The 26,293-nt window shown below is 36.5% G+C and overlaps 1 protein-coding gene across 1 annotated transcript; it reads left to right on the top strand.

The window, feature by feature from the left end:
* Positions 1 to 22,576: 22,576 nt before the first annotated feature.
* On the top strand, positions 22,577 to 25,713 carry LOC145117079 (uncharacterized). Its single transcript, XM_079053383.1, has 10 exons — positions 22,577 to 22,961; positions 23,530 to 23,655; positions 23,794 to 23,881; positions 23,996 to 24,081; positions 24,224 to 24,427; positions 24,512 to 24,654; positions 24,748 to 24,906; positions 24,992 to 25,072; positions 25,158 to 25,212; positions 25,308 to 25,713. Exons 1-10 carry the CDS (start codon positions 22,851 to 22,853, stop codon positions 25,506 to 25,508), a joined length of 1,254 nt encoding a protein of 417 aa, XP_078909509.1. The 5' UTR covers positions 22,577 to 22,850; the 3' UTR covers positions 25,509 to 25,713.
* The last annotated feature ends 580 nt before the right edge of the window (positions 25,714 to 26,293 follow it).

A 26,293-nucleotide genomic window follows, 5' to 3' on the forward strand; every position in this document is an offset into this window, starting at 1 on the left:
AAAGTTTTATAACTTATATTATGTTTAATTAACATTTACTGAAAAGTTTACTATAAAAAGACCAATCTTTTGGAAGACATGCATACAAATCATATACAAATTTCAAAAAGAAAACAAACTTAGAGGTTTTTGTGTTGGGTTGAGGTCTTATGACCACTTTTGGAGATATGCTATTATATTAGAGCTTTTAATTTGTAAGTTTGTTATACTAATTCGTTTTTATATTTTCTTCGTTTTTGGATTATTGTAATACAGTCGTTGTATATTGTGGTTTAATCGTTAATATATTGATCATATGTTAATTAAATATAAGATGATGTCGAAAATATTGTGGTTTAATCGTTAATATATTGTGGTTTAATCGTTTTTATATTTTCTTCGTTTTTATATAAGGTGATGTCGAAAATATTTAATTAAATATTTTAAATATGTTTTCTTTGTTTTGTAATTGCACCGTTTCAAAAAGATAATTAATTAAAACTCATACATATGTTATACTTTCCATATCTCTCTCTCTCTCTCTCTCTCTATATATATATATATATATATATATATATATATATATATATATATATATATATATATATATATATATGATAATAGAGGCCAAAACACTTCAACCAAAATTCATTTAAAATCTAATATTTCAAATGTTTTTTAATAATGATTGTAAAAATTTCAACATGTGTTACTTAATTGATTGATTAATAAAAATATTAATGTTTTGAAACTCCTAACTCTTAAACTTATATTATTTAATTTGTTAGTTAACTAAAATATTTTTCCTACATAAAGATAACATTTTTGTGTTTGGTTACTCATATTTGTTTATGTAATTAGAAAACAAGGTGTACATAGAATGACTACTTCAATTTCACATATGAATCGATACCACTAGAGATGTATGTTGTCTTTAACCGGTGGTAGGAGATCCACATACCCTTTTTAATTATTTATATTAATGCTTAGTAATATCTATTTTATATTCCTATTCACCTTAATTTTTTAGGTACAAATTAAGGAAGAGAATTCTCGGCGCACCAACATAAAGTCAAACGTACGCCTTGCAAAATATGTAATTAAAATTAAATATCATATTTACTAATCGACTTATTTTAAAACTCTTGATGACATTTATGTATAATGATATATTTTGTATGACTTCATTCTTAATTTCATTGTTTAATATTTGAAAGTTCATATATGAAACCTTGGATGTTTTGGTGTAATATAAATAGTGTAATACAAAGTTTATTAGTTCAATATTGTTTACTAATAGCTCATTCAAAATAACTTATTTCTTATTTTATCCAAAAAATATTATCGGACATAAGAAAAGTAGATTATATTAATGTTATACAAAAACTTTTAATATATATTGGATATTATAAAAGTAAATGTAAAGTTTATAAGGTATAGACTATATTAGATAGTATCAAAATGTAACGACCCAATTTTACAAAGAAAATTTTCATTATATTTTTTTCCTTTTAAAACCAAAGCCAGTCCCCTAAACCATAAAATCCCAAAACATTTATTTTCAAATCAACATTCATTACTTCATTGTTTTCCTTTTTAAAACATCAGAGGGTCCCAAACACATCAAAAGAGAGATAGAGTGCACGCCACGTCATCACGCATTGCCCTTGCCCTTAGGCTCAGAAGTACCTGAAACAAATCAACAACCTGTAAGCGAAATGCTTAGTGAGTTTCCCAGAGCATACCACACACATTCGCATACATATATCCTGATAGCTAAAAATAAGCTATAAACATGCCACAGAAACTATGCAATACGATTCAACAAGAGTGCCATGGGCTACCCCACATGGTCTTTACCTAGGACCGCCATGGGCTACCCCACATGGTCTTACATCCAATGTCATGGGCTACCCCACATGGTCTTTACCTAGGACTGCCATGGGCTACCCCACATGGTCTTATATCCAATGCCACGGGCTCCCCCCGGGGTCTTCCATACCAACATAATATCACACAACATATCAATTCATAAATGAATAACACACACATAACATGATCACATAATGGGCCGGCCTTGGTGCCGTAGACCCATAGGTATGGTGAGAAGACTCACCTCCGTCCAATGAATACAATTACTGCCCTCCCAATAATCCGCAACCTACCAAGCTGAATAATAACAATAATATATAATCAATGATAAGACCTTAAATTACCCAAGGAAAGGCCCAATCTTCAAACTCTACCCCCAAGGCCCAATTACCCCTTTCTTGCAAATTGGACCCCAAAATCCAAGTCCAATATCCTTAATGGGCCCCTTGGCCCAATAAGGCCCAACCAATAAGTCCTTGGCCCAAACAGATGAAAAGGCCTCAATCTTACAGAGTCCAAACAAGCTCATCAGCCAAATGAGGCCCAAAGACCCAAAACAGATTAGGGCCCATATGAGCTGCGTACGCCCAGCGTACCTCCCTGGTACGCGCAACGTACTGAGGGTCTAGTGACCACGCGCTGCGTACAGACAGTTACGCCCAGCGTACAATCGTATTAATCACTTTTCCCATTAAGTGCTTAATGCTTGAATCTCTCACGTCCAAAAGCTAGATCTAAGATTGAAAATATGTCTCAAGGCATAAAGTTGGCAACTTTATGCCCTTGCATGTCTCATACACTCCCAACCACCCCATTAAGACCTTTTCAAGGTCTTTTACCCAAGAATGAGGTCACAACTCTCATCAAGCTTCCATTTTTATACTTCTAAATGACCAGGGGACCTCAGATCTGACTTTCATATCAAAAGGGAAGGCTTAACTCAACAAAAGAGGTCCAAAGTTCATAAAAGGGACAAACCACCAAAACCCTAGCTAGATCTAAAGATTAGAAAGGAAAGATGCAAGCTTTTTACCTCCAGAAGCTTTGCAAGATGCTTTTGGTGCAGGATCTTGAAGCACCCTCTTGATCCAAGCTTGCTTGACCACCCCTTCTTCTTGAAATACACACAAAAAGGCCACAAATGCACTCTTTAAGGCCTAAGAATGATCTCACAAGGTTTCCAGGAGTATATGGACGTTCTAGGGCTGTGGAGGCTCTCTAGGGTTTAGTCCAAGGGACTTAAAGTTGTTTAAATAGGCCTCAAGTCTGGAAAAATTAGGGTTTGCGTCCCTGGCGCGTACGCCCCGCGTAACTCAAGGTACGCCCGGCGTACCCTGAATTCCCCGCGACCATTTTTATGCGGTACGCTAAGCGTACACTTAAGTACGCCCAACGTACTTACGGGACCAATTATGCAAACTTATCATTTCTTAGGGTTTCAGGACATACCAGAATTTTGGATGTTACACAAAATATGAGTTGATGGATTTTTATGTTATTTGATAATTCGGTTAATGCCCAAAACATGATTAAAAACGTAAATTTCAACATATTTCTATTTTTTCCCATAATCATTTTAACCACTTAAATGCATTCTTGCGCAACGCGCGAGGTTACGCCTAGTATAAAATATATCTAGGCATAACCGCGATTAGTTATATTAATTTGTATTATTTTTAAGTTTAGTTGTTACTTTAATATATAAGTTCGTTATGTTATTTTATTATTTTAGTTTGTTAATTTTTAAATAATGTTTGTATTGTATAATAGCATGGAAAAGCATTCCATTATTGACGGTTTATTTTAAACTTTTTTTTTTTTAATTTCGGCGCCTCCGGTTTCGGTGCTCGTGTTCCGCCCCTGCTCTCAATTAATAAGAGGAACAAATCTCATCTTGACTACATACGCCCATCAATGTAGTTCATGTCACACCCAACGATGGCCCTTATGAATTCCTTTTACGTAACACCATTAAACCATGTCAAAGCACAACAATTCCTATACTTCGTGTCCCAAACATGTATCTCAAGTCTAAGAATACAAAGATACAACCTTAATCAAAACATCACTCATGACTACAATCCATAAAGTGATTTTGATGCGGGTCAGATCCAATACTTATTCTCTTAATCAAGTACCTACGAAGTTGGTAGCAACTACTCCTATTCTCATCTCCACGAGAATCAACCAATCCACTCATATTAATATTACCTCATAGATGCTCCCACAACTATGAACGACTATGGACATTTATAATTGATGGGTTTTGAGCACTACAACATTCCTATGGTGTACATGCAATCCCTAAAGCTTTGGATCTAGTTTGTCTAATGAACATGCAATAATCATCCAAAGCCATAAACCCTAAATCTAGCATGTGATAATCGACATTAACATAAGAATAGGGTTTAGATCTTACCTTTGATTGTTATGTAGTAATAACAATCTATTCCTTCTTGTAATTGGCGTCTGAAAGCTTAGTGTCACAAGTGTCACACCTCTAATGGCTCACAAACACCAAGAGCAAGAGGATGACTTAGGAGAAGAGAAGGAGGCACCAAAAAACGTCCAAGAACCCTAAGGAAAGCTTAACCCCGTTTTTGGTGCCCTAGGGGTCTTTAAATATGTGAGGCTATTAGGGTTTTGAACTAGGAAACCCTAATTTGACTGCTTAGGCCCTAAGCAGCCCATGGACTCCTCATTTAGAGGCCTTGGACGAATTCTAATGGGTTTCCCCATAGATTTCGTCCACTCCATCCTCTATGGAGTCCATTAGCCCAATATCCAACTATCACACAATTGACAGTTCTAGTCCCCTTTATTTAATTAATGTCTTTTAGCCACAAAATTAATTCTGATTAATTCTTGACTATTATTAATTAAATAATATGATTTCTCTCTTAATATATTATTCATATAATATATTAATAAATCATAATTATTCTCTTTTTCCATAAATCATCCTATCAAGTTGTTTTGGTGAAGGCAACCCAAAAGGACCATGCTCGCAATCGGGTCAAGTACATACCAAAATAGTTATGAGCTTAGACATTAATCCAACAGTCTCCCACTTAGATAAGTCTAATAACTATTATGCTTATGACTTCAGATCCTGATCAGCAATCGTAGCTTTCAAAAGCCGCTGTCAACTCTGATCTTATCAGATATGCGTCCTCTAGATAAGGGATCATATATTCCTCCATTCTAAATATCATATAGACGTGAGACATGGATTGAAATCATTCTCTCAGTCTATGTGTTGTTTCCCGATTTCCGATTTATGACGACTGACTAATTGAACAAATCAAATCAGTCCTGGCCCGGCCGAGCACTTTATGTTTGTCATCACTAAATCATCGAGGGGCCCACAGATATCGCTTTTATCCTACATTGGGTAAAAGGAACGGATAAACTTCGACTCAATGCTCGCTTGTACTCACTCACCGAATTACACATAACAATATGTTTTATAACACCAAGTTACTGGTGCGTTTATATATTATCAATGTGCAACCGACTCGCAAGATACAACTCACACATCTCGGTTTCAAGAATATAAGATATTATCGTCTCACCAATCACTCGTGATAAAATCCATGAAGCGATCCAAGTGAGAGTGGGTTTAATCCAATACTCTAATCTTATAGGAGCACTCATGAACCCTGCAACAAACTTTTACTATGTCTAAAACACTTTAGACAATCTACAATCAGATTCATGACAGTCTTCTTTCATACCTACTTCCAAAGTATGAGCGACTGTGGAGGGTTTGAATAATCTTATTATTCGGGAAGTCAAAACATGCAAAGTGAAACACAAGAATAATACTAATACTATATGGCCTCAAACCTTTGAGTATAAATAAAATACTTTTATTTAATCACCATATTGATTACTCATTATTTGTTGTTTCGGGTAATCAACTTATTACTTGAATTATAACCACAGTTGTCCCATGCACCAAGCATGCACACTATGTTTACCTATGGTCTTTACCTTGTTAAATAGATCTATTGAGAACATTTTCAACAAAACTCATTTCACAATTCCTAATCCTTATCAATTAGTGTAAGATTACAAAATTCTCGCCACTACTAGAATATGTTAGATTCTTACACTTTATGCAACGGTCCTTTCGTAATGTCACGGCACAAAAGTCACCAAAACTCGGCCAATGAAATTACAAAATGCTCTATTGGAGATTGTTACAAGACAATTCCATAGATGTGAAGTCTCACATTCAAAGTACATTCCTTTGAACATCCTTCTTGCATAAAAGTTTCTAATCTAGACATAAACTCTTAACGTCCAACTCCCAATATGGAAACATTTCCATATTTTCCATATGACAACTCATTTTAAATAGAATCTTATCTATTCATAATAATGTCAATATGGTCCATCCATGACTATACTTCTAACTGTCCACAAGTGACCAATCCTTGGCGAACCTTAGATTATCCTTGAAAGTTGTTTAACTAATTCAGTCAAATCCGATTCTAGTCCTCTTTCCCTCTTAATACCCTAGGCATTTGGAAAATTTTAGAACGGTCAAATATTACAACGACATGATACTTTACCAGTCTTTTGCTATAATATTTCTATTTCTATTTGCCATGTTCTCACAATTCGAACTATGAAGAGGGATGCCGTAATCATAATCGAGTGTGAGAACGCAACAATTATTTCCATATATAGAATTCTCTTACGTTGAATCCTTTCAACATAACATTCATATATCTTTTTGACTAAATTTGATCAAAATTTATCGATCTAAACCTTTAGATTTGAAACGAAGTATAATATTCTCTCCCTTAATTATAGCAAAACAACTTTTCAACCTATGCAACTTTGCAAAGTGAAACATTTGTTTTCTATAATTAATATTGCTAACTTACAATAATAATCATGATCCCACTAACATGATGATTATATCCATACCTGCATAACATTTATGCTCCCACTATCTTTGACACGTATTCAGAAAACAGTTGGACTTCTAAAAGACAATACTTATTGACTTTCCAAAGTTCATATTTCAAATACGATGTGCTTCGATAAGCCTTTATCTAAGCTTCTCAAATTCACACACCTTTCCTTAGATAGCTCACATGTGTGTCTAAACTAATTCAGAACTTATATTACTAAGTCCTAAATGTTCAAACTAACTGCCAAATCTCACAATTCGAACTATGAAGAGGGATGTCGTAATCATAATCGAATTTGAGAATGCAATTTACATAATCGCTATCTCCTTAAAATCTCTCTTGGTGAAACCGTTTCCTCACAATCATTTTCATGAAGGAGAGAAACCTTATGACACTTAGATTTTATGGTGCATGTGTTCCTATCCATGAAAATTTGTCATAAGCATAATCGTAAGATAATGTTTGTGACAAATTCAAACTCTTATGGACAGAACTTGTTCATTCTTAATTTCTTGCCAGCAAGGGTCCCACCATTGCTTCCAAGTTATTTAGCAGCTCACCTATGCCAGTCAATATACTTTCATTGATCAAGGTGTTTGCCCTTATGCATTCAATTGAGAACTCGTAGAACTCATATGCATAATCACTCAACTGGATTGGCACAGAAATAAAATTTTGTCAACACGATAGGTTACAATCCTCAAGTCGTGTGCTAGTGTTTAATAGGTTTACTTCTTGATTTGTTCTTGAAACTTTTCAAGATCTTTAGACTCCCACTGACCTCTTGACATATAAGATTCTCTTATCAAGAAACATTTCTTGACAAAACAAATATTCAAGAGTCAGTGTGTGTCTTTATCAAGACAACCCTACACACAATTTGGTACTAGTTGGTATTTGTCTTATCCAAGACATCACAACTTACCAAAATGTGCTAGTGTAAGAACATTACTACTTAAGATTATGTCACTCAATTCACAATCTTGGAGTATGACTCTAAGAATTGATTTTGGTACGCAGTACGATTCATCTTATTGACTTAACCATTTCAACAATTCCCATTCCCCTTCTTAGCCATACTAATACACCAAGATGTCCTTAGAGGATGAATTGTAATATGGTTCTTATAATCTTTAAGACGATCATAAAACACGATACAAAAGTACTCTCCCTTCTTCTTAGATTGGAGAACCTTTTATCTTTCTGCCTAATTGTTTCTTCTTATTCGTTCTGCAATTCATTGAAACTTTTCAATGATTCAGAATTACACTTTATCCTGTAAGCATAATCACGTTTACTAGACTTTTAGTAAATAATGACGAATAATCTTATTGTTATTTATGGTGGACTTGACCAGTGCACAACATTGTGAACTCGATCTCCTAGTCCTTCACTTGACTCTTTGTCAAGGAATTGGCCTTAAAATTTCTAAGTACCAAGATTTCCATACATCACATGATTCAAATCATATGATTCCAAGCTTCTGTCCAATTGAAACTTGGGCGATGAGAATCTTTCCTTACTTATAAAATCACGACGCTACCATAAATAACATAACTAAGAATCACATCCACTTAATATTGCTTATAATAGAAACACACGGACATCAATTTTCACAATTGCCATTGCAAGGAAATATAAATAAGATAAAATCAAAATTTATTTTATTGCGGAAAAAATATATCCTTACAATGCAAACGAAAACTATGTTATTACGTATTCCTAAGCAATCTATCATAACTCTAAGCAGCAGCTCAAAAATCCGATCATTGAATCCATGCGATCGTAATCCATTTCTTCGCGATCAGACTCTGCTCGCTCCTTCCTTTAAGCTTCCTTCCTTTTCTTCGATCCTTCAAAACATCAAAATGTAATCTTATCACATCATGTATTAAGAATCTCCAAATAGGAACTTAATGGAGTTAGATAGTGGATTTTACCTGAAGCAGAGTCATACATCTTGACTCTCCCATCTCTTAGATCTCTCAGGTAGTTAGGGCAGCTTCGTAACCAATGCCCCTTCTTTTGGCAGTAGAAACATATGGACTCTCTGGAATGGCACACAAGACTATCTCAGACTCAGCCTTTCTCTTGCGTAGAGAAAACTTTTCTGGACTTCCAATGTTACCATTGCCCATAGAGGCTTGGGATATTGATTTACCAGACAAATTTGCTGACTAGTACACCAAATCATTTCTGATTCAGCAGTAATAAGCAAATAAGTCAAATCAATAAGGGTCATGTCGTGGTCCATCATATAGTACTCTCTAACGAACTTACCATATGATTCGGGAAGTGACTGAAGAACCAAGTCAACAGCCAACTTCCTTTAAACATCAACACCCAACAATCCCAATCTATCAATATGTAACCTTTTATCCAAGACATGAGCACATATAGACTTTCCATTTTCGTGTCTTTTGCCAATAGGGCTTGAGCGACCTTGAACTTTTCAAGTCTTCGAACATGTGGGTCAGGGAAAATTATTGGAGGAGGTGGAGGAAATGAAGCATGATTTCCATTTCCACAATACAATCGTGGAACATCATCTTCACGTGGAAAACTTTTTCCAACGGATTTAGGAAGACCATAGTTGTCAGACTTTGACATCTATGAAACGGAAGAAAATTCAAGTTTAGTTGATTGAGTCCTTAATAAAACACCCAAATGAGATATTAAGGCTAGGACCCAACACAATATCCTACAAATTGGAAGAGGGATGCCATAATCCAACTCGCAGAACATTTGAAGGTAGGTAAATGACGATTTACCAATTTCCACCATGAAAAACGAAAAGAAGGTTACGTTTTAAATGAATTGAAACTCCTAAATCTTTTGAGATTCATTGAACTTTTCAATGTCATGTTTAATCTCGATTATGCCCTTCATTTGCGACTGGGATGTCGAGGATCACAAATAAGGTGTGAATAACCATGCGAATGTACGTGGTGCCCTCAATGTTACAATCACCTAATCGACGTGCCGGTTAACCACACACGCTCCATCGATCTATGACAAACATCAAGTCACCCTTCGCTACCAATGCCAAACCCAACTTAGTGTGCCGGTTAATCACATACGCTCCACTAGTTGTCTCGACAAGGGTACAAAGTGTAATTCCATGGAATTGCATCGATTTCACTTTTTCCTAAAGTAACTAAGATTGGGAATTTTGTAAAAACATTTAGTTACTTTATTCATTATACTTTTAATGAGGAGAGGGTTTGCCCTATCCTACCCATTCGGCTAACGACCCTCCACCAATCAAGGAAGCGGTGGGTGAGAGTGGACACCAATTAAACGGCCATTTTATAGGCCATAACCTTATACCCCCCCCCCCCTATAGATCGGCTTCGTGAATGAGGCCTACTAACGGTAAGACTAGCAGTTTAAGTTATACATATATATATATATATATATATATATAATATTAGACTTTTAATGTTATATATAGTATAAGGGTGTATTTTACACTCTTAAAATACTAGGTGGTTTAATTTTATAAATTACACTTTTAGTTTAATTAAATATAAACCATATCATTATGGATTTATTAACTCTCTTTTAATTAGACTTTTAATTAACTTAATAAAACCATAAGGGTGTAATTTGAACTTTTCAAAAACTAGGGTTTTAGAATTTAATATTTCAAAATTAAACTTTTAATCAAAATATTCAAATTCCAAAACTTGAGGGCAAGTTTTGAAACTTTTAAAAACTATCTAGATCAAATTAAAAATAATTAAAATTAATCAAATAATTGGTAATTATCTAAATTTGACCTTTGATTAATTTTCACAAGATAATCAAAAACAAAATTACAAATAATTAATATTTATCTTATAAAACAAGTAATTATCTTAATTTTGACAATTATCTATTATTTTTGTAAGGATAATCACCCCAAATTAATAAAAATCGGATTTTAGCAATAAAAAACATTTTTGGTAATGATCCCACAGCAAAATAGGTCAAAAACCCGAAAAATATCGAATCTGATACTCCGACTCGTCGAGCCAACATTGGACTCGTCGAGTTGCCTATGAACTCGGCGAGTTCACCTATGGACTCGGCTAGTCTAGCCTCCAGATCCAAGAAATTTCGATTTTTAGCTTTGAATAATCATCTATAGCATCAACTACATCAAACAAACAGTGTAGGCTCTGATACCACTGATGGGTTTTGAGCACTACAACATTCCTATGGTGTACATGCAATCCCTAAAGCTATGGATCTAGTTTGTCTAATGAACATGCAATAATCATCCAAAGCAATAAACCCTAAATCTAGCATGTGATAATGGACATTAACATAAGAATAGGGTTTAGATCTTACCTTTGATTGTTATGTAATAATAACAATCTATTCCTTCTTGTAATTGGCTTCTGAAAGCTTAGTGTCACAAGTGTCACACCTCTAATGGCTCACAAACACCAAGAGCAAGAGGATGACTTAGGAGAAGAGAAGAAGGCACCTAAAAACGTCCAAGAACCCTAAGGAAAGCTTAACCCCGTTTTTGGTGCCCTAGGGGTCTTTAAATATGTGAGGCTATTAGGGTTTTGAACTAGGAAACCCTAATCTGACTGCTTAGGCCCTAAGCAGCCCATGGACTCCTCCTTTAGAGGCCTTGGGCGAATTCTAATGGGTTTCCCCATAGATTTCGTCCACTCCATCCTCTATGGAGTCCATTAGCCCAATATCCAACTATCACACAATTAACAGTTCTAGTCCCCTTTATTTAATTAATGTCTTTTAGCCACAAAATTAATTCTGATTAATTCTTGACTATTATTAATTAAATAATATGATTTCTCTCTTAATATATTATTCATATAATATATTAATAAATCATAATTATTCTCTTTTTCCATAAATCATCCTATCAAGTTGTTTTGGTGAAGGCAACCCAAAAGGACCATGCTCGCAATCGGGTCAAGTACATACCAAAATAGTTATGAGCTTAGACACTAATCCAACAATAACAACCTAGTTATTCAAGGATTAAACATGCTAATATAGAACACAACAATTATTTAATGAAAGACTTATATCCAATATCTCAACTCATTACAATATATGTTGTTTTTATTGTTCTAATATCCAAATACTAAATTTCAATCAAATACATCTACTTATATCAACAAGGCCCTATAGCACCAACTTGACTTTCATGCTTTAGTCGATGAAGGAGCATTGTTAAGTAGATCTGACAAACTTGATTTGTATAAAATTTGCGAATACAAACATTTTTAGTTTTATATATATATATATATATATATATATATATATATATATATATATATATATATATATATATATATATATATATATAAATCATATATAAAGAAAACTATCGAAGATGTATTAGATGCTTAAACATGACTTAGATACCAATATGTAACATCCTGATGATGAGGTATTTCCAAATTTAACCCTAAGTATGAAGATTATTTGCATTTTATCCCTTGTGTATGAGAAGTATTGCAAAATGAACCATAGTGGCATTTTTGTAAATTTTGGGCGGGGCTCACGTACATTGGGCGTACATAGCGTATGCTGGGCGTACGTGCCAGAACCTCAAACCCTGATTTCAAGGTTTGGATCCTTTTTAAACATCCTTAAGTCCCGAGTCTCGTCCCTTCCATCAGCCTCCAACCTCATTTCGACCCTTTTGCAAGCCCTAAATCATTTCAGAGCATTTGTGAGCCTTTGAGTGTATTTTTGGTGTCCTTGAAGGAGGAAGGAATAAGAGAAAATCATCTTGGATGAGTGGCACACTTTGGAAACAGAATCACATCATCATTTGGCATCATTTGGAGGTAAAAAGCTATGAACTTGGTTAAGTGTTGATTAGATCTTGTTTAGTCATGAAGTTTGGGTTCTTTTGGTCCCATTAGTTTGGTATTTTGAGTATGAGCTACTTCAATCCAGTTGTAATGGAAGTTGTCCTTTCAGACATTTTGAAGTGTTTAGAAGCATAAAAATGTGGTATTGGTCATTATTTCCCTTTCATGCATGGGTTTAGATGTCTTAATGGGTTGAGAGGTTAGGGTTTTTGGTATTTAGCACTTAATGGCCACGCAAGACCATAAAGTTGGAGACTTTAAGGTCAAGGACAACTTTTGGGACCTAAATCTGTAGTTTGTACGCAAGGACTTAAGCATTAAGCTCTTAATGAGTTGGAAAGGAGCTAGGAGCGTATGTTGGGCGTACCAAGTGGTATGTTGCACGTACGTAGTCAAACCCCCGCTTTTGGTCAATGACTGAGTACGCCCCGCGTACAGGCTGAGTACGCCCAACGTACTCGGTTGAGTTGACTTGGTTGACTTTTTGACTTTTGACTTTGACCAGGGTTTGGCCAATCTTGACCTGTGGGTATTTTGATTATATGTTAAGTTTGGCCATGATCTAATTAATAGGTGACAGGTAGAGCCGATATTCGGAGCATAGATTTATTCGGTTATTGTTCGGACAGAGAGGTAAGTTTTTCCCACTGTACTGGTGGGTCAAAGGCACCAATTCCGGCCCACTAGGTTATGTATCCTAGTATTGAGGATGATGTTATGTTAGTTATATGACAGGTTAGTAGATATGTATGATTACATGTATTTGTTGGATATGTGTTTATGTTATTTGTTGCATATGTTTGTGGTTGGGTTGAGGCAGTCCTACTTTGTGCTGAAGGCCAAGATACCCGGGGTGGTCCAGATAGGTTGTAGGCCCTGCAAGGTGGTCCAGACAAGCCGAAGGCCCGTAGAGCGGTCCAGATAAGTTGTAGGCCCTACGAGGCGGTCCAGTCAGGTTGAAGGCTCATTTTTGCATGTTATTGTTGTTATGTTGTGTGATGGTACTTTGGGGGAACTCATTAAGCTTTGGCTTACGGTTTTAGTTTATTGTTTCAAGTACTTTAGAGGATCATGGGAAAGCGAAGGCATGATCATGCACATATTCCTGTTTTTATGATAATAGATCTTGGGATACTCTGATGTTGATTATACTTTTGAAAAAATGTTTTTGTAAACACTTTATGGTTAATGGGTTGTTTTTGAAAAATTTAAATTTCTTTGATTTTTGGGACGTTACAAGTTGGTATCAGAGTCTTTGTTTGAGAGAATTGGATGAACATTAGTGTGAGGACTTTATTCTTTGTGATTTAGTGTGAGGACTTTCCGGTTCAACAGCCCAAGTGTTATTTGTTTATCAGCGGATCGAGGTGAGTCTCTTCACAGTATTTCTTGGTCAGTCGGGTCAAGGGAACATCGATCTTGGAGAAATCCTGAATGAATCTCCGGTAATAACCATCCAAACCAAGAAAGCTTCGAATCTCAGATGGAGACCTCGGAACCTCCCACTGCATCACTGCCTCGACCTTGGCCGGATCGACCAAAATACCCTTCTGGTTGACACGGTGCCCTAGAAACGGCACCTCGTGCAACCAGAACTTGCACTTGGAGAACTTTGCGAAAAGTCTCTCCCTCCTCAATGTCTCCGACTCCTCCCTCAAGTGCTCCTCATGCTGCTCTTGAGTCTTGGAATAAACCAAGATATCATCGATGAATACAATCACAGACCGATCCAACATCGGTCTGCAAATGCAATTTATGAGATCTATGAATGCGGATGGAGCATTGGTGAGCCCAAAAGGAATCACCACGAACTCATAATGACCATATCGAGTCTGGAAAGTTGTCTTCTGCACATTCTCATCCCGGACCAGCATCTGATGATAACCCGATCGCAAATCAATCTTGGAGAACCAAGATGCACCCTAAAGCTGGTCGAAAAGATCATCAATCCTCGGGAGGGGATAACGGTTCTTCACCGTTACGTTATTTAACTCCCGGTAGTTGATAGACATACGATGAAACTCATCCTTCTTCTTCACAAACAGAATCAGGGCTCCTCACGGCGAACTACTCGGCCTAATAAATCCTTTGTATAACAGCTCATGCAGCTGTGTAGACAACTCCTGCATCTCGGGAGGAGCCATCCGATACGGTGCTTTGGCTATCGGAGCCGCACCTGGAACCAAATCAATCTTGAACTCCACCTGCCTCTCCGGAGGTACCCCTGGCAAATCCTCCGGGAACACATCTTGATAATCCCGCACGATCGACACATCATCCACGATCGCCTTACCCTTATCCCGGGTATCCATGACATAGGCGACAAACCCGAACAACCCTGATGAAGATAGCGTCTAACCCTCACTGCAGAACACATAATCGACCCACGTTGCGGTCTCTCACCCTGAATCACCAACTCTCCCCCACTTGGGGTTTGAACCCGAACTAACTATTACTCACAGTCGATCACTGCCCCATTAGGGCTAAACCAATCCATGCCCACGATAACCTTGTTCCCACGTAGAAGAATAAGAACCAAATCAATCACATACTGCTCACTGAATAACTGGAGAGTACAACCTCGATGAACCCTCACAACCCGAACATACCTATCATCAATAATCTCGATATATAGAGGACAATTCAGCTCCCATGGAGCTCCGGCAAATCTCTTGCTAAGCGTAAGAGATACAAACGATCGGGTATCCCCTGAATCAAATAATACCAAAGCAAAGATATCGTTCACAAAGAACGATCCTAAAATAAAACACATAAACATAAGAAAACAATTCAATATAAATAAAGAGATAAGGAGGAGATACATACTCGTCACAACATCGGAAGCTGCACGCGCCTCCTCTGCCATCAGCTGGAAAGCTCTGCTCTTTACTGCATGCGCATCTGCCCGGTCCTAGCGGCCGTCAGTAATTCGAAGAGTCGCAGGAGCAAGTGTCGACACTGGTCCTGCTGCAGCCAAACTCGGTCAATGGGCCTTCTTGTGGCCCCTCTGATTGCACTGAAAGCAAATCAAATCAGATACCGGGGTGATGGTGGTGGTAGTAGTATAATCCCTGCTGATATGACCAGTCCGGCCGCACTTGAAGCAATCAGAACCACCCACCCTACACGTCACCTCATGCGACCTACCGCACTTGCCGCAGCGGCCTCGACCCTGCTGGCCCTTCCCTCTCGAATCAACCACGTTGGGCCTCTTGCCCGAACCCTCAACACTAGACACAGAATCTGGCTTAGGGATGAGCTTTAGAACCGGAACCGATTTTTCTATATTATAAAAACGGGAACCGGACCACTGGTTCTAGCACCGGTTCTTGTTCACGTCTTCCAGCGTCTTGCAGCTGGATCGGCTAACAAACTGCCGAATATCACTCCTCAACATCTCATGGTATCGGGCCTTCTTCATCTCCTCGTCCGCTACATACTGCGGAACCAGAAGTTCCCTCTCCTTGAACATAGCGGTGGTCTCAACCACCGTTTCAGTAGTCTGGCGAAGATCCTGGAACTCTCGCGCCAACTGTTGTACCTCAATCACCGGTGCAAACTTAGCTCGGATGTGACAACCGTAAATTTCTAGTAAAGTCAAAGTCAAATAAAGTCAACAAGTCAAACCGGTCAACTCAATTAACCTTTCGTTTATTAGGGTTTACATTATGCTTACTTTGTACAACTCACTATCTTAATATAAAGTATCGCTTAGAGTTTTTCAATGTTCAGAAAATCAAAAATTCTAAAAGGAGTAAGTGATGCGACAACTCGATAAGACACCTTTAAGTACCCTTCGGGGGCATATAACACTCATAACAAGGCTTAACGAAGCCTACGGTCCTTGCACTACGATGAAAAACACTAATAAAGGCCCCCAACAAAATCTCTCCAAATCTCTCCCAAAGATCTCTCTATATCCCAAATCTCTCCCAAAGATATCTCTCTATCCCAAATCTCTCCCAAATATCTCTCATATCTCTCTCAAACTTTTATAAACATCCGTACCAACCCAATCCTTTCCTTTCTTGAAAACAACTCAAAATCGAAGGAGAAAAACCAAAAGGACCCTCTTGGTCCGGAACCCTCTTAGGAACCGGACAATTTCGCACCTCCCTCAGCTTCGGAACTCCTTCACTCCGGAATGCCTTACTTCGGACCATCTCGCATACGACAGGAGGACTTCGCCCGGACAGCCTCGCATCTCGGAAGCCTTGGATCCACTCCGGAAGCTGCAGACCCACTCCGGAATCTTAGAAATGACTTCAGAATTTCCATTTTTGGCTCCGGAATTGTGATTTTGACTCTGGAACCCTCGCAAATCGGAGCCCCACTCCGGATTTTCAACCATTTCAGACTTTTTAGTGATTTTGACTCCGGAAATTTCCTCAGACTTGTAATTTTCATGACTTAAACTCTCCAAACTCATATTTTGATATATAAGACCCTATATATTCATATTTTAATCACTTTTTAAGGGAAATCTTAATCTAAGAATCATATCTATTGTGTAAGACATGGATGTAGAGTGTTGACTTTTCATAAAGTATGACACAAGCTATCCCCCATACCCACTTATGACAACCTTCAATCACTATTCCTCCCTACCTAGTCAACTATTTATCCTCTCATACTCCCCTCCAGCAAGAGATCTTGATCAAAATCTGGAAAACCCTCATCTCTCCTTCCACTTTACTCACTCTCTCACCAAGAAGCAAGCACCTCTCTTTCACTTTCTCTCTCTCTAAAAACTCGAGACTCCAAAGCTGATATTGAGCTTTTCACTCACATTTAGTAATTATTCTCATCCTACATTTGAACATTCTTCACACCTTCCCTCAAATTATGAATCTCTCATAACAAATGTTGCCATATTTGTTCCTAGATCTTCAACTCTCCAAGCTCTTACCAAGTGTTCTTGACTTGGAAACCTCCTCTCTCTAACATTCATCTAAGGAAACCGCTCAAGGTGAGTTCATACCCCTACATTTTCATATTTTCTTCAAGTTTTAGGGGGAGAATACAAGTTAATACACCAAAAACTTAACTAAACTCAAACATCAACCTTCATCAGAAAAGTTGATTCCTATTCACGGAATTTTTTGACCATCTTAAACTTAATATCTTTCAAAACTGTTTAATATACAAGTAGTTCAGATTTATACCTTTCTAATGACTACTTGCTTATCTTCATACGATTTTTCTACAATTTATGGTGATTTTTACAAAACTGCCTATCATTTCCGAAACGAATTCAGACCAGTATGTGAATATAAACATTTTCACATAAGTTAGACACTTCTAAAAATCATAATAAAAATTATGAATAAACAAGACACATTGTCTAAACTCTCAAAGTTTACGTATTCAGTTTTCGACTTTGTATGATTTTTCTATGATTTTTCTAAAACAGTGCCGAAAAGTTAAAATCTAGTTACATAGCTTACAACATTAACAACACTTTGTAGCATGTTGAGCAAAGTATATAACAATAAGTTTCTAAATTATGAATGTATTTCTTGTTAGTCTAACATCATAAACATAGATTAGACATTCATGATAAGGGTTTTCATGTACTTCTAATAAGTACAATAAACTATAATAAGTATAGTTTATGGATTTTACAATACAAGCATACTACATGAAAAGAGTTTTACTCTCAATACAAATGGGTTTTTCATTTACTACACAATAAACTGTAAAGGGTATAGTTTAGGGAGTTCACATTTTAAACATACCGCACGACAAGGGATTTCAATTTCACCACTGAAAAGGTTTTACTCGTCTTCGTTGTACTCTTAGAGTACGGGTTAAAATTCCTGAATAGTTATAACCAGAGTCTCTTGTAGGGAGAGCATGATAATTGTGTATAGATCTATATTGGGATTGACACCCCACACCTTGCTGCTAGCTACAGCGGGACCTGCAGGTCTACGGGTGACAAAAGTCATAGGATCTTGACGTCTGAAAAACGTTGTAGCAGGTTCATTCTAGTTATAGTATGGTTATAACGACTCACATAGGGAGTTAACAACATTTCAAGTTTACGGGAAAATTCTACTTTAAAAAGGGGTTTTATCTATTTAAAACTGCATACATCGTTTTAAGTACGAAATACGCACATACACTCGGTCTTGGGATTTAAGACTACATAATATTTTATAAGGAAAAATATTGGATTTTTCTTGTGTATACATTACATCTACAAATAAGGGTTTTCCAACACTACAACCAAAAGCTTATGAACTCACCAACTTAATTGTTGACACTTTTTCGAAATTACTTGTATTCTCAGGAAATCAGTGAAATAGGAAATCAACAGCTTTTGAGGATGGGACGTTAAATCGTCAAACATTTCATTTTTGTCATCATAGTGTAATTGATTTTGAAACATGTAAACTCATACTACGATGTAACTTTTTCAATTATAATTATGATGGTTGTATTTACTATGAGCACTATTATACTCATTGTTGTGATACTATACATGAAGTCATTCCCACCCCCGGACGTTTCTGCCATCCTTGGTTTGGGGGTGTGACAGATTGGTATCAGAGCATTGTTTATAGTGAACATAGTATATCAAACCATATAGGATATACAAACTATAAACACAAAGGGACTAAGAGTCTCTGATTTAAATGTTTTCCCTACAATTATACTTTTAAAAATAATAAAACGTTATTCTTATGAAAAAGTATAAGTACATACATGCATACCGGTATAGTGTCACGCCTAAGGAAAACGCAAAAGTTAAAAATAGAGGAGTTGTGCACTGTGATTATGCATTGGGATATGTAATCAAGACTGGGAGGAATATAGCCTGATCAACTATATTCGTCCGAGAAGTGGCTAGTATATGCCGGGGAATAGTCATAGTGGACAACAAGTCTATCAACTTACCAACACCCATACAAGAAACGCGATAAGAATCAAACACAACCTTTAAAATACTATAGGAGTATTACTGACTGATAAGTACTAGCATGCAAGTCTACAAGCTTATACATCAGGCATACAAAGGTATCTCTCCTAGATCCTTAGCCCTAATCTAGCATACAATTCACAGATTCATAATTCAAAACATATCATAAACATGTATGGGTATTGTGGGATAACTTACTTGAGTTTGGTTGATTGCATGCACCACACCGTTCCATTTTTTTTAGAAACCTCTTTCTAAGAATTTATTTTTCTTTTTGAAAACTCTTACCAAATCCTAAGTTTGAGTTCATACACACCCGAGAGTGTATCTGAATCCCTCAAATCAAGTCTCTAATACCAACTTGAAACATCAAAAAATTATGACCCAAAAATTTCATTTTTGATTTAAGTAAAAACAGTATTCCAAAACATTGTTCATACAACCCAATAAAATAAGTATGTCAAAAATCATAAAAATCAGAGTATGTCCCATAAACAACATCCATATGGTGTGTGCGATGTAGTCAACCCGAGCTCTTCCCCTTGGAAACGGAAGTACCTGAAACATAAACTAAAAACCGTAAGCACAAAGCTTAGTGAGTTCCCCAAGATACCGCATACCAAACATATCATATAACGGGCCCCACCCAATGAGATACGGGCCCCGCCCAGACTTACATAATGGGCCCCGCCCAGTGAGATATGGGCCCCGCCCACACTCGCATAATGGGCCCCGCCCAATAAACATACATATACAAGCACATACAAGTATCACACAGAAAAAAAGTATATCGACATAACCAATCAAGGGTCGTCTTTGGTTCCTTAGACCCACTAAACCCAGTGAGGAACTCACCTTGAATGTTGAGTCTCACTGAAATAAATCCCTAGCTGCTGCCATGACGACTCCCCGAGTTGACATTACAAAATAACACCCGATAAACACTTGGGTTCCATTCCAAAATAAATGATTAAATCTTGGGATAAAATGACCATTTTACCCCTGGCCTAATATGATCCAAAACCAAGGCCCAAGACCACTTGTTCCTTAAAGGCCCATTTATGGCCCAATTTTTCAAATTGGGCCCAAAACCCCAATATGGGCCTTACCCCTAGGCCTAATAAACACACTCAGTCTAAAGGCTCGATTTCAGATGGCCCATTGATGCCTAAAACAGCAATGTCCAAGGAAATAGCCCAACCGAGGCCCAAAAGACACAAAGCCCAAATCATTGAGTACGCGAGGCGTACTTAACTGTACGCTAAGCGTACAGGCTGCATGGCTTGTACCTTGCGCGTACGAGCTTGTAAGCCCAACGTACTAACCCATTAAGCTCTTTCTCCATTAAGCTCTAAATTACTTAAGTCCAAGAGTCCTAATCACAGATCTGAGTCATATGCAACATCTTAAACCATAAAGTCATTAACTTGGTAGCTTTGCATGCCCCAAATGAACCCAAACCCGAAATACAACACTCTACTTCCATTAAATGAACTCAAACTCATGCATGGATGGTTCTAAGCTTCAAAGATGGCAACTTTATGACCTTAGGACCAAAAGAACACCAAGAGTAGCAACTCTAAGCTTCAGAAATGACAATAATCCACAATATCTCATCTATGGGACCAAAAGGGTCCAAAAACTCAAACAAAGGAGATCTAAGCTTTAACAAAACAAGTTCTTAGCTTTATACCTCAAATGAGTGCCAAATGATGACGATAACTCGGATCTTCAAGCTCAAGCTCCAACAACTCTTCTTCACCAACTTCTTATTCTTCCTTCTAAGGCTCCAAACTACCAAAATACACTCCACAAGGTCAAGAACACACCAACATGCTATATGGTTCAATATTAGGGTTTCTGGACTATAGAGGCTGATAAGGAGGCTAACACTTGGGACTTAATGGCATTATATAGGGCTTGAACCCTAAAAATTAGGGTTTTGAGTCTGACCACGTACACTGCACGTACCACCTTGTACGTTGCACGTACGTGCATGCCTCCGCGTTCTTTGTGTTCTAATTACGCCCCATATACACCAAGCTTACGTCTAGCGTACGACCTCAGCTAAGTCCGCTCACAAAGGCCCAATCCACTAAGCCCAAAAGAGCTTACATGATTTAGACAATTAAATAAATAATACCTTAGAACCATCGGGTGTTACATACAAACTCTAAATTACATGTTGGAAAAAACGGCATGTCAATCTAACTTAAAGAGAATGAGATCCGCCTGTTTAAAAATTTTCACAGACAACAAAATTTAAATTTTTGCTGTAAAATTGAAATATTTCAGCTTTGATATCTCATCTTTGAAGGATTTGTAACTCATAGAATATAACACCAAAAACAACAAAATTATAGTCTAAAATCATATACAAACTCTAAATTACACGTTGGAAAAAACTTCATGTCAATCCGACTTAAAACGAATGAGATATGCTTGTTTAAAAGATTTCACAGAATACAAAAGTGTAAATTTCTTGCTGAAAAACCGAAATATTTCAGCGTTGATATCTCAACTTTGAACGATTGTAACTCATCGAATATAACACTAAAAACAACAAAATTATAGTCTAAAATCATTTACAAGCTCTAAATTACACGTTAGAAAAAATCGCATGTCAATCCGACTTAAAATGAACGAGATATGTTTGTTTAAAGAATTTCACAAAATATAATTTTTTTTAAATAAGCCGGTCCAAAGCCGGTTTTTACCCAGAACCGGCCGGACCGGACCGGTAAATAAACCGGACCGGTTTTGCTCAAATCCTAGAACTGAGAACCGGCCTAGGAGTCCAAAAAACGGTCCGGTACGGTTTGGTCTGCAGATCCAAATGCTCATCCCTATGCTCGGGTGTGGTATTATGTAGCCAAGATGTAGTAAAGTTGAAATGAGGTTTCCATAAAACACTTTTAGTAGTGGATGTTAATCATTCCAATAACCCACCATATCAGCCCCAAGCTTTGCCGGGGTATGGTATATCGTGTAGTCAAGTATCCTATAGCCTTGATCCACCGTTGAAGGGATTAAGTCATCGTTGACTGGACGTTTTGGAAACTATGAAACAAACGGCATCGATTAATGGCTACACAGTAACGATCTACAACCTCCTACACCGCATAATTATCACTTCAACAAAAGCCAGTTCCCCTAAAGTCATCATCGAAAGCTCCACCGTTGTCCTTCAGCACCGCCCTCGCTCCGATCGGACCTAACCTTTTCCGACTACCAGGATATATACCGACGGACGGAGAAAGAGTTGAACGGAGGAATTCATCGCGGAAAAGCTGAGAGAGAATGTCGCTAACGAGTGTAAAGATGTCGGAGGATGTGTGGTTAACATGTCTCACTCATGCATTGTCCACCGAGACTGAAGAAATTATGGGGCTTCTTCTCGGCGATATTCAGGTCATACCTTTGCATCATGTCTTTCTCTTTCTTTAACTTTTAGCTATTTACAACTGCTTTTAGGGTTTTTTAGCTTATCAATACATTTTGTCCGCTCCAGAGCTATTGCCATTGCTTTCTGTGAATAAAATCATAATCTGATCGACAACGTCTGTGTAATTCCGTCTATTTCTTCGAAACTATTCATGTGCAAGCGGCATAGTTTCATCTTTGCTAAACCCGGTTTTAACTGTTCTTCTTCATGTGTATATGATTAGGACCATGAATTATGTTTCTTACAGTCTACCTGATTTGATTTCCTTACCAAATCGGAGTAATTTGTCACTGTGTTTAGTTGTTAATTCTACAGATGAATATATTCCATCTTTTTTCCTAATATAGAAATGAAAACTAGTTCACCTGTTGCCGAAGCTTGTTGTTCAGTGCTGTTTAACCTCTTTTTGCTCATTGATTCTTTGTTGTTGAAATAAGATGTTGCAAGTTATGCCTATATAATTTGGTGTCTATAGCGATCAGATCTTTGATTGAATGATGCTTAATTGGTTATCTTACAAAATTGCAATTTCAGCACTCCAAAAATGGAAGTGTAACTGCCCTAATTTGGGGAGCATTGCCACAACCAAGATGTGATAGGCAGAAGGATCGGGTTGAGACAAATCCTGAGCAGCTGACAGCTGCATCAGTTCAGGCTGAGATATCCTTTATATGTATTAAACTATTAATATAACAATTTTGCATATAAACATATTATTATCTCTTTACACTACAACTATTTTAAGGTCAACATATCCAGTGAAAAACATTTGTATTTGTTCAATTAACTCTACAACACAAAATGACTCTGGAAACTGGAAGAACAACAAGAGTGATTGGCTGGTATCATTCACATCCACATATCACAGTCCTTCCTTCTCATGTTGGTAAGTTTTCATATACAGTGTCTAAAAAAAAGGTACTTTACAGTTTACTGTCTTTCTTTTTCTTACTCTAAAACTCTAAATCAAGATATATCATTTTGTCAATTTCCTTTTCAGATGTTCGGACTCAAGCTATGTATCAACTTCTAGATTCTGGTTTCATAGGATTGATTTTTTCATGTTTCAATGAAGATCAATACAAGGTTCTAATCTTAACTAAACTGTTTGCAACTTTGCATATGTAATTTCTTATACAATAACTGTGTATAGAAATTAGAAATGACATGGTTTTATTGGCTATAGATAAAACAAAGCTTTGAAATTTTATTAAGTGTCTTGATTCAGGTTGGAAGAATACAAGTTACAGCATTCCAGTCATTAGATGGAAAGCAAAACCATGTATTGAAACCTCATTTCAGTCCTATAAATAAAAGTTCCATTATAGATCTAGAATCTTCCTTAAGTTCCACAGAGAATTCACTCACACATTCTGGCTCAACACGTGTAGAATCTCTAGAGTATGACACTGGTGATTCAAAAGCTTTAAAGGTATATTTAATTTGCTTATTAAGCATTAAGGTAATAATAGAATCAGAATTCTTTCTCTAATTTTACAAAATTTGAGGGATACAGGGTGGAGCAAAACCATCTGCTTTGAAGGGTTTCTTTGCAAATGCAGATACTGTGAACACAGAAAGTGGCATAGTTGATATTGACCCCATGGATATGTCTGAAAGCATACAAGAAGCAATGCATCGTTCAAATATGGAAATGAGGTAATATCCAAAAATGTCTTATTATTATTATTATTATTATTTCATGTGCATAACAGAATTTAAAAAAAAAAAAAAAACTTTTAATTGATGCAGTGGTGCAGAATATGTGAGAAAAGAAGTTCCTCTTCATGTTTTGCCAACTTTGTCACTTCTGAATCTTGAATCACCTTTAACATCATTTAGTCATTTACAATCTGTGTTATATGAAGAGGAGCGAACAGCATATCATCAAGCAATATTACAAATTATGAGGTACATATAAATATAATATATTATTATTATTATTATTATATAAACATGTTCTTTTATTGAATATAGAGTGATTTATTTGATGTAGGGACGGAAAAGCCCATCCGCTTTCTTTCATCCATCATACTTCCACTTATCAAGCTTCCATCTGCAAATTAATGGAATATTGGTGAGAAATTATAACCCCTTTTTTCTATTTTTTTTAATTTTGTTTTTTTATATTCCTGGCTCATGAAATAAACTTTAATTTGCAGTTTAAGCCCTGCTATAACTGCTCTTCAGGATCGTGTGACAGAAAATGAGATTAGGGTATGAATAATATTTTCTCTCTTGTGTATATTAATTAGCATCATAATATTGTTTTTATAGCATGATATATATTAAATTTTTAATATTTGAATCAGCTTCGGATGCTTGCAAATGAAGCGAAAATTCTGGAAAAAGAAAGCACAAGAGTGAATGTGAATGATTCAAGTTCAAATTCACCAAGAAATGTTTCATCTCATGGGCACAGAGGAAGTGGGAAGGATTTGTACAATCCCTTTGAATCAAATAATGTGAGATCTGTTTCTGGTTCCAGTAGTCGTAGTAGAAAAGGTTCCTAGTTCCTAGTTGCTTTTTTTATTTTTTATTTTAATTTTGGGTATGTCATGTTTCAGCTTTTGGTTCATTAATGGAATTGTATGATATTGGAATCATGTTTTGTTAGGTAGTTGATTGGATTGTAAATGGCAATCAAGTTACCTATGTATATTTTTTTGATCAAGGGTTAGGCCTCGAAATTAAAACATCTTGTTTTAAAATGTGAAATCAACTTTTAGATTGTGATTGGGTTAAGTGGCTGAAATGGGTGAAGTGATAGAAGGTATAATGATATCTGTTTGGGTTAAATGTTGTGGTTTGTTTGTTTCTTTTCTTGTTTGAATAAATAATGAGAGTAAATGATAATTTTACTATTACATTTCATCAAACAGTTCACAATATCATCGATTTTATCAGTGTTCATTAATTTTAACGTGAAATGAGTTGGACTGAAAAATAAGAACAATTTGGTAAATGGTTGGTATCTTGATATATTAAGCTATGTTTTTTGGCTTGACTTGTCAAGTCATGTATAACTATCTAGATTAAGTGCTTAACTTATAAAGCTCATTAAGTAAAAAAGAAACAGCCTTTTAGTGCTAACCTTTGTATATGTACCACATGTATGGGACTTAAGGAATAATGAGTCCATATGGCACTTACGAAATAATATAAAAAAATGAGGCAAAAATATGCCCACATGCACACTCCACCACTACATGCATATCATTATTTCCAATTTCATCTCCAAATGCAATCTTTCCAAAGCCCCCGCCATACACACTATTTCCATTTCGAATAGGTGCCC

The sequence above is a fragment of the Lactuca virosa genome, chromosome 5 (assembly GCF_052849685.1).
Source record: "Lactuca virosa cultivar CGN04683 chromosome 5, Lactuca_virosa_CGN04683_v6, whole genome shotgun sequence".
NCBI lineage: Eukaryota > Viridiplantae > Streptophyta > Magnoliopsida > Asterales > Asteraceae > Lactuca > Lactuca virosa.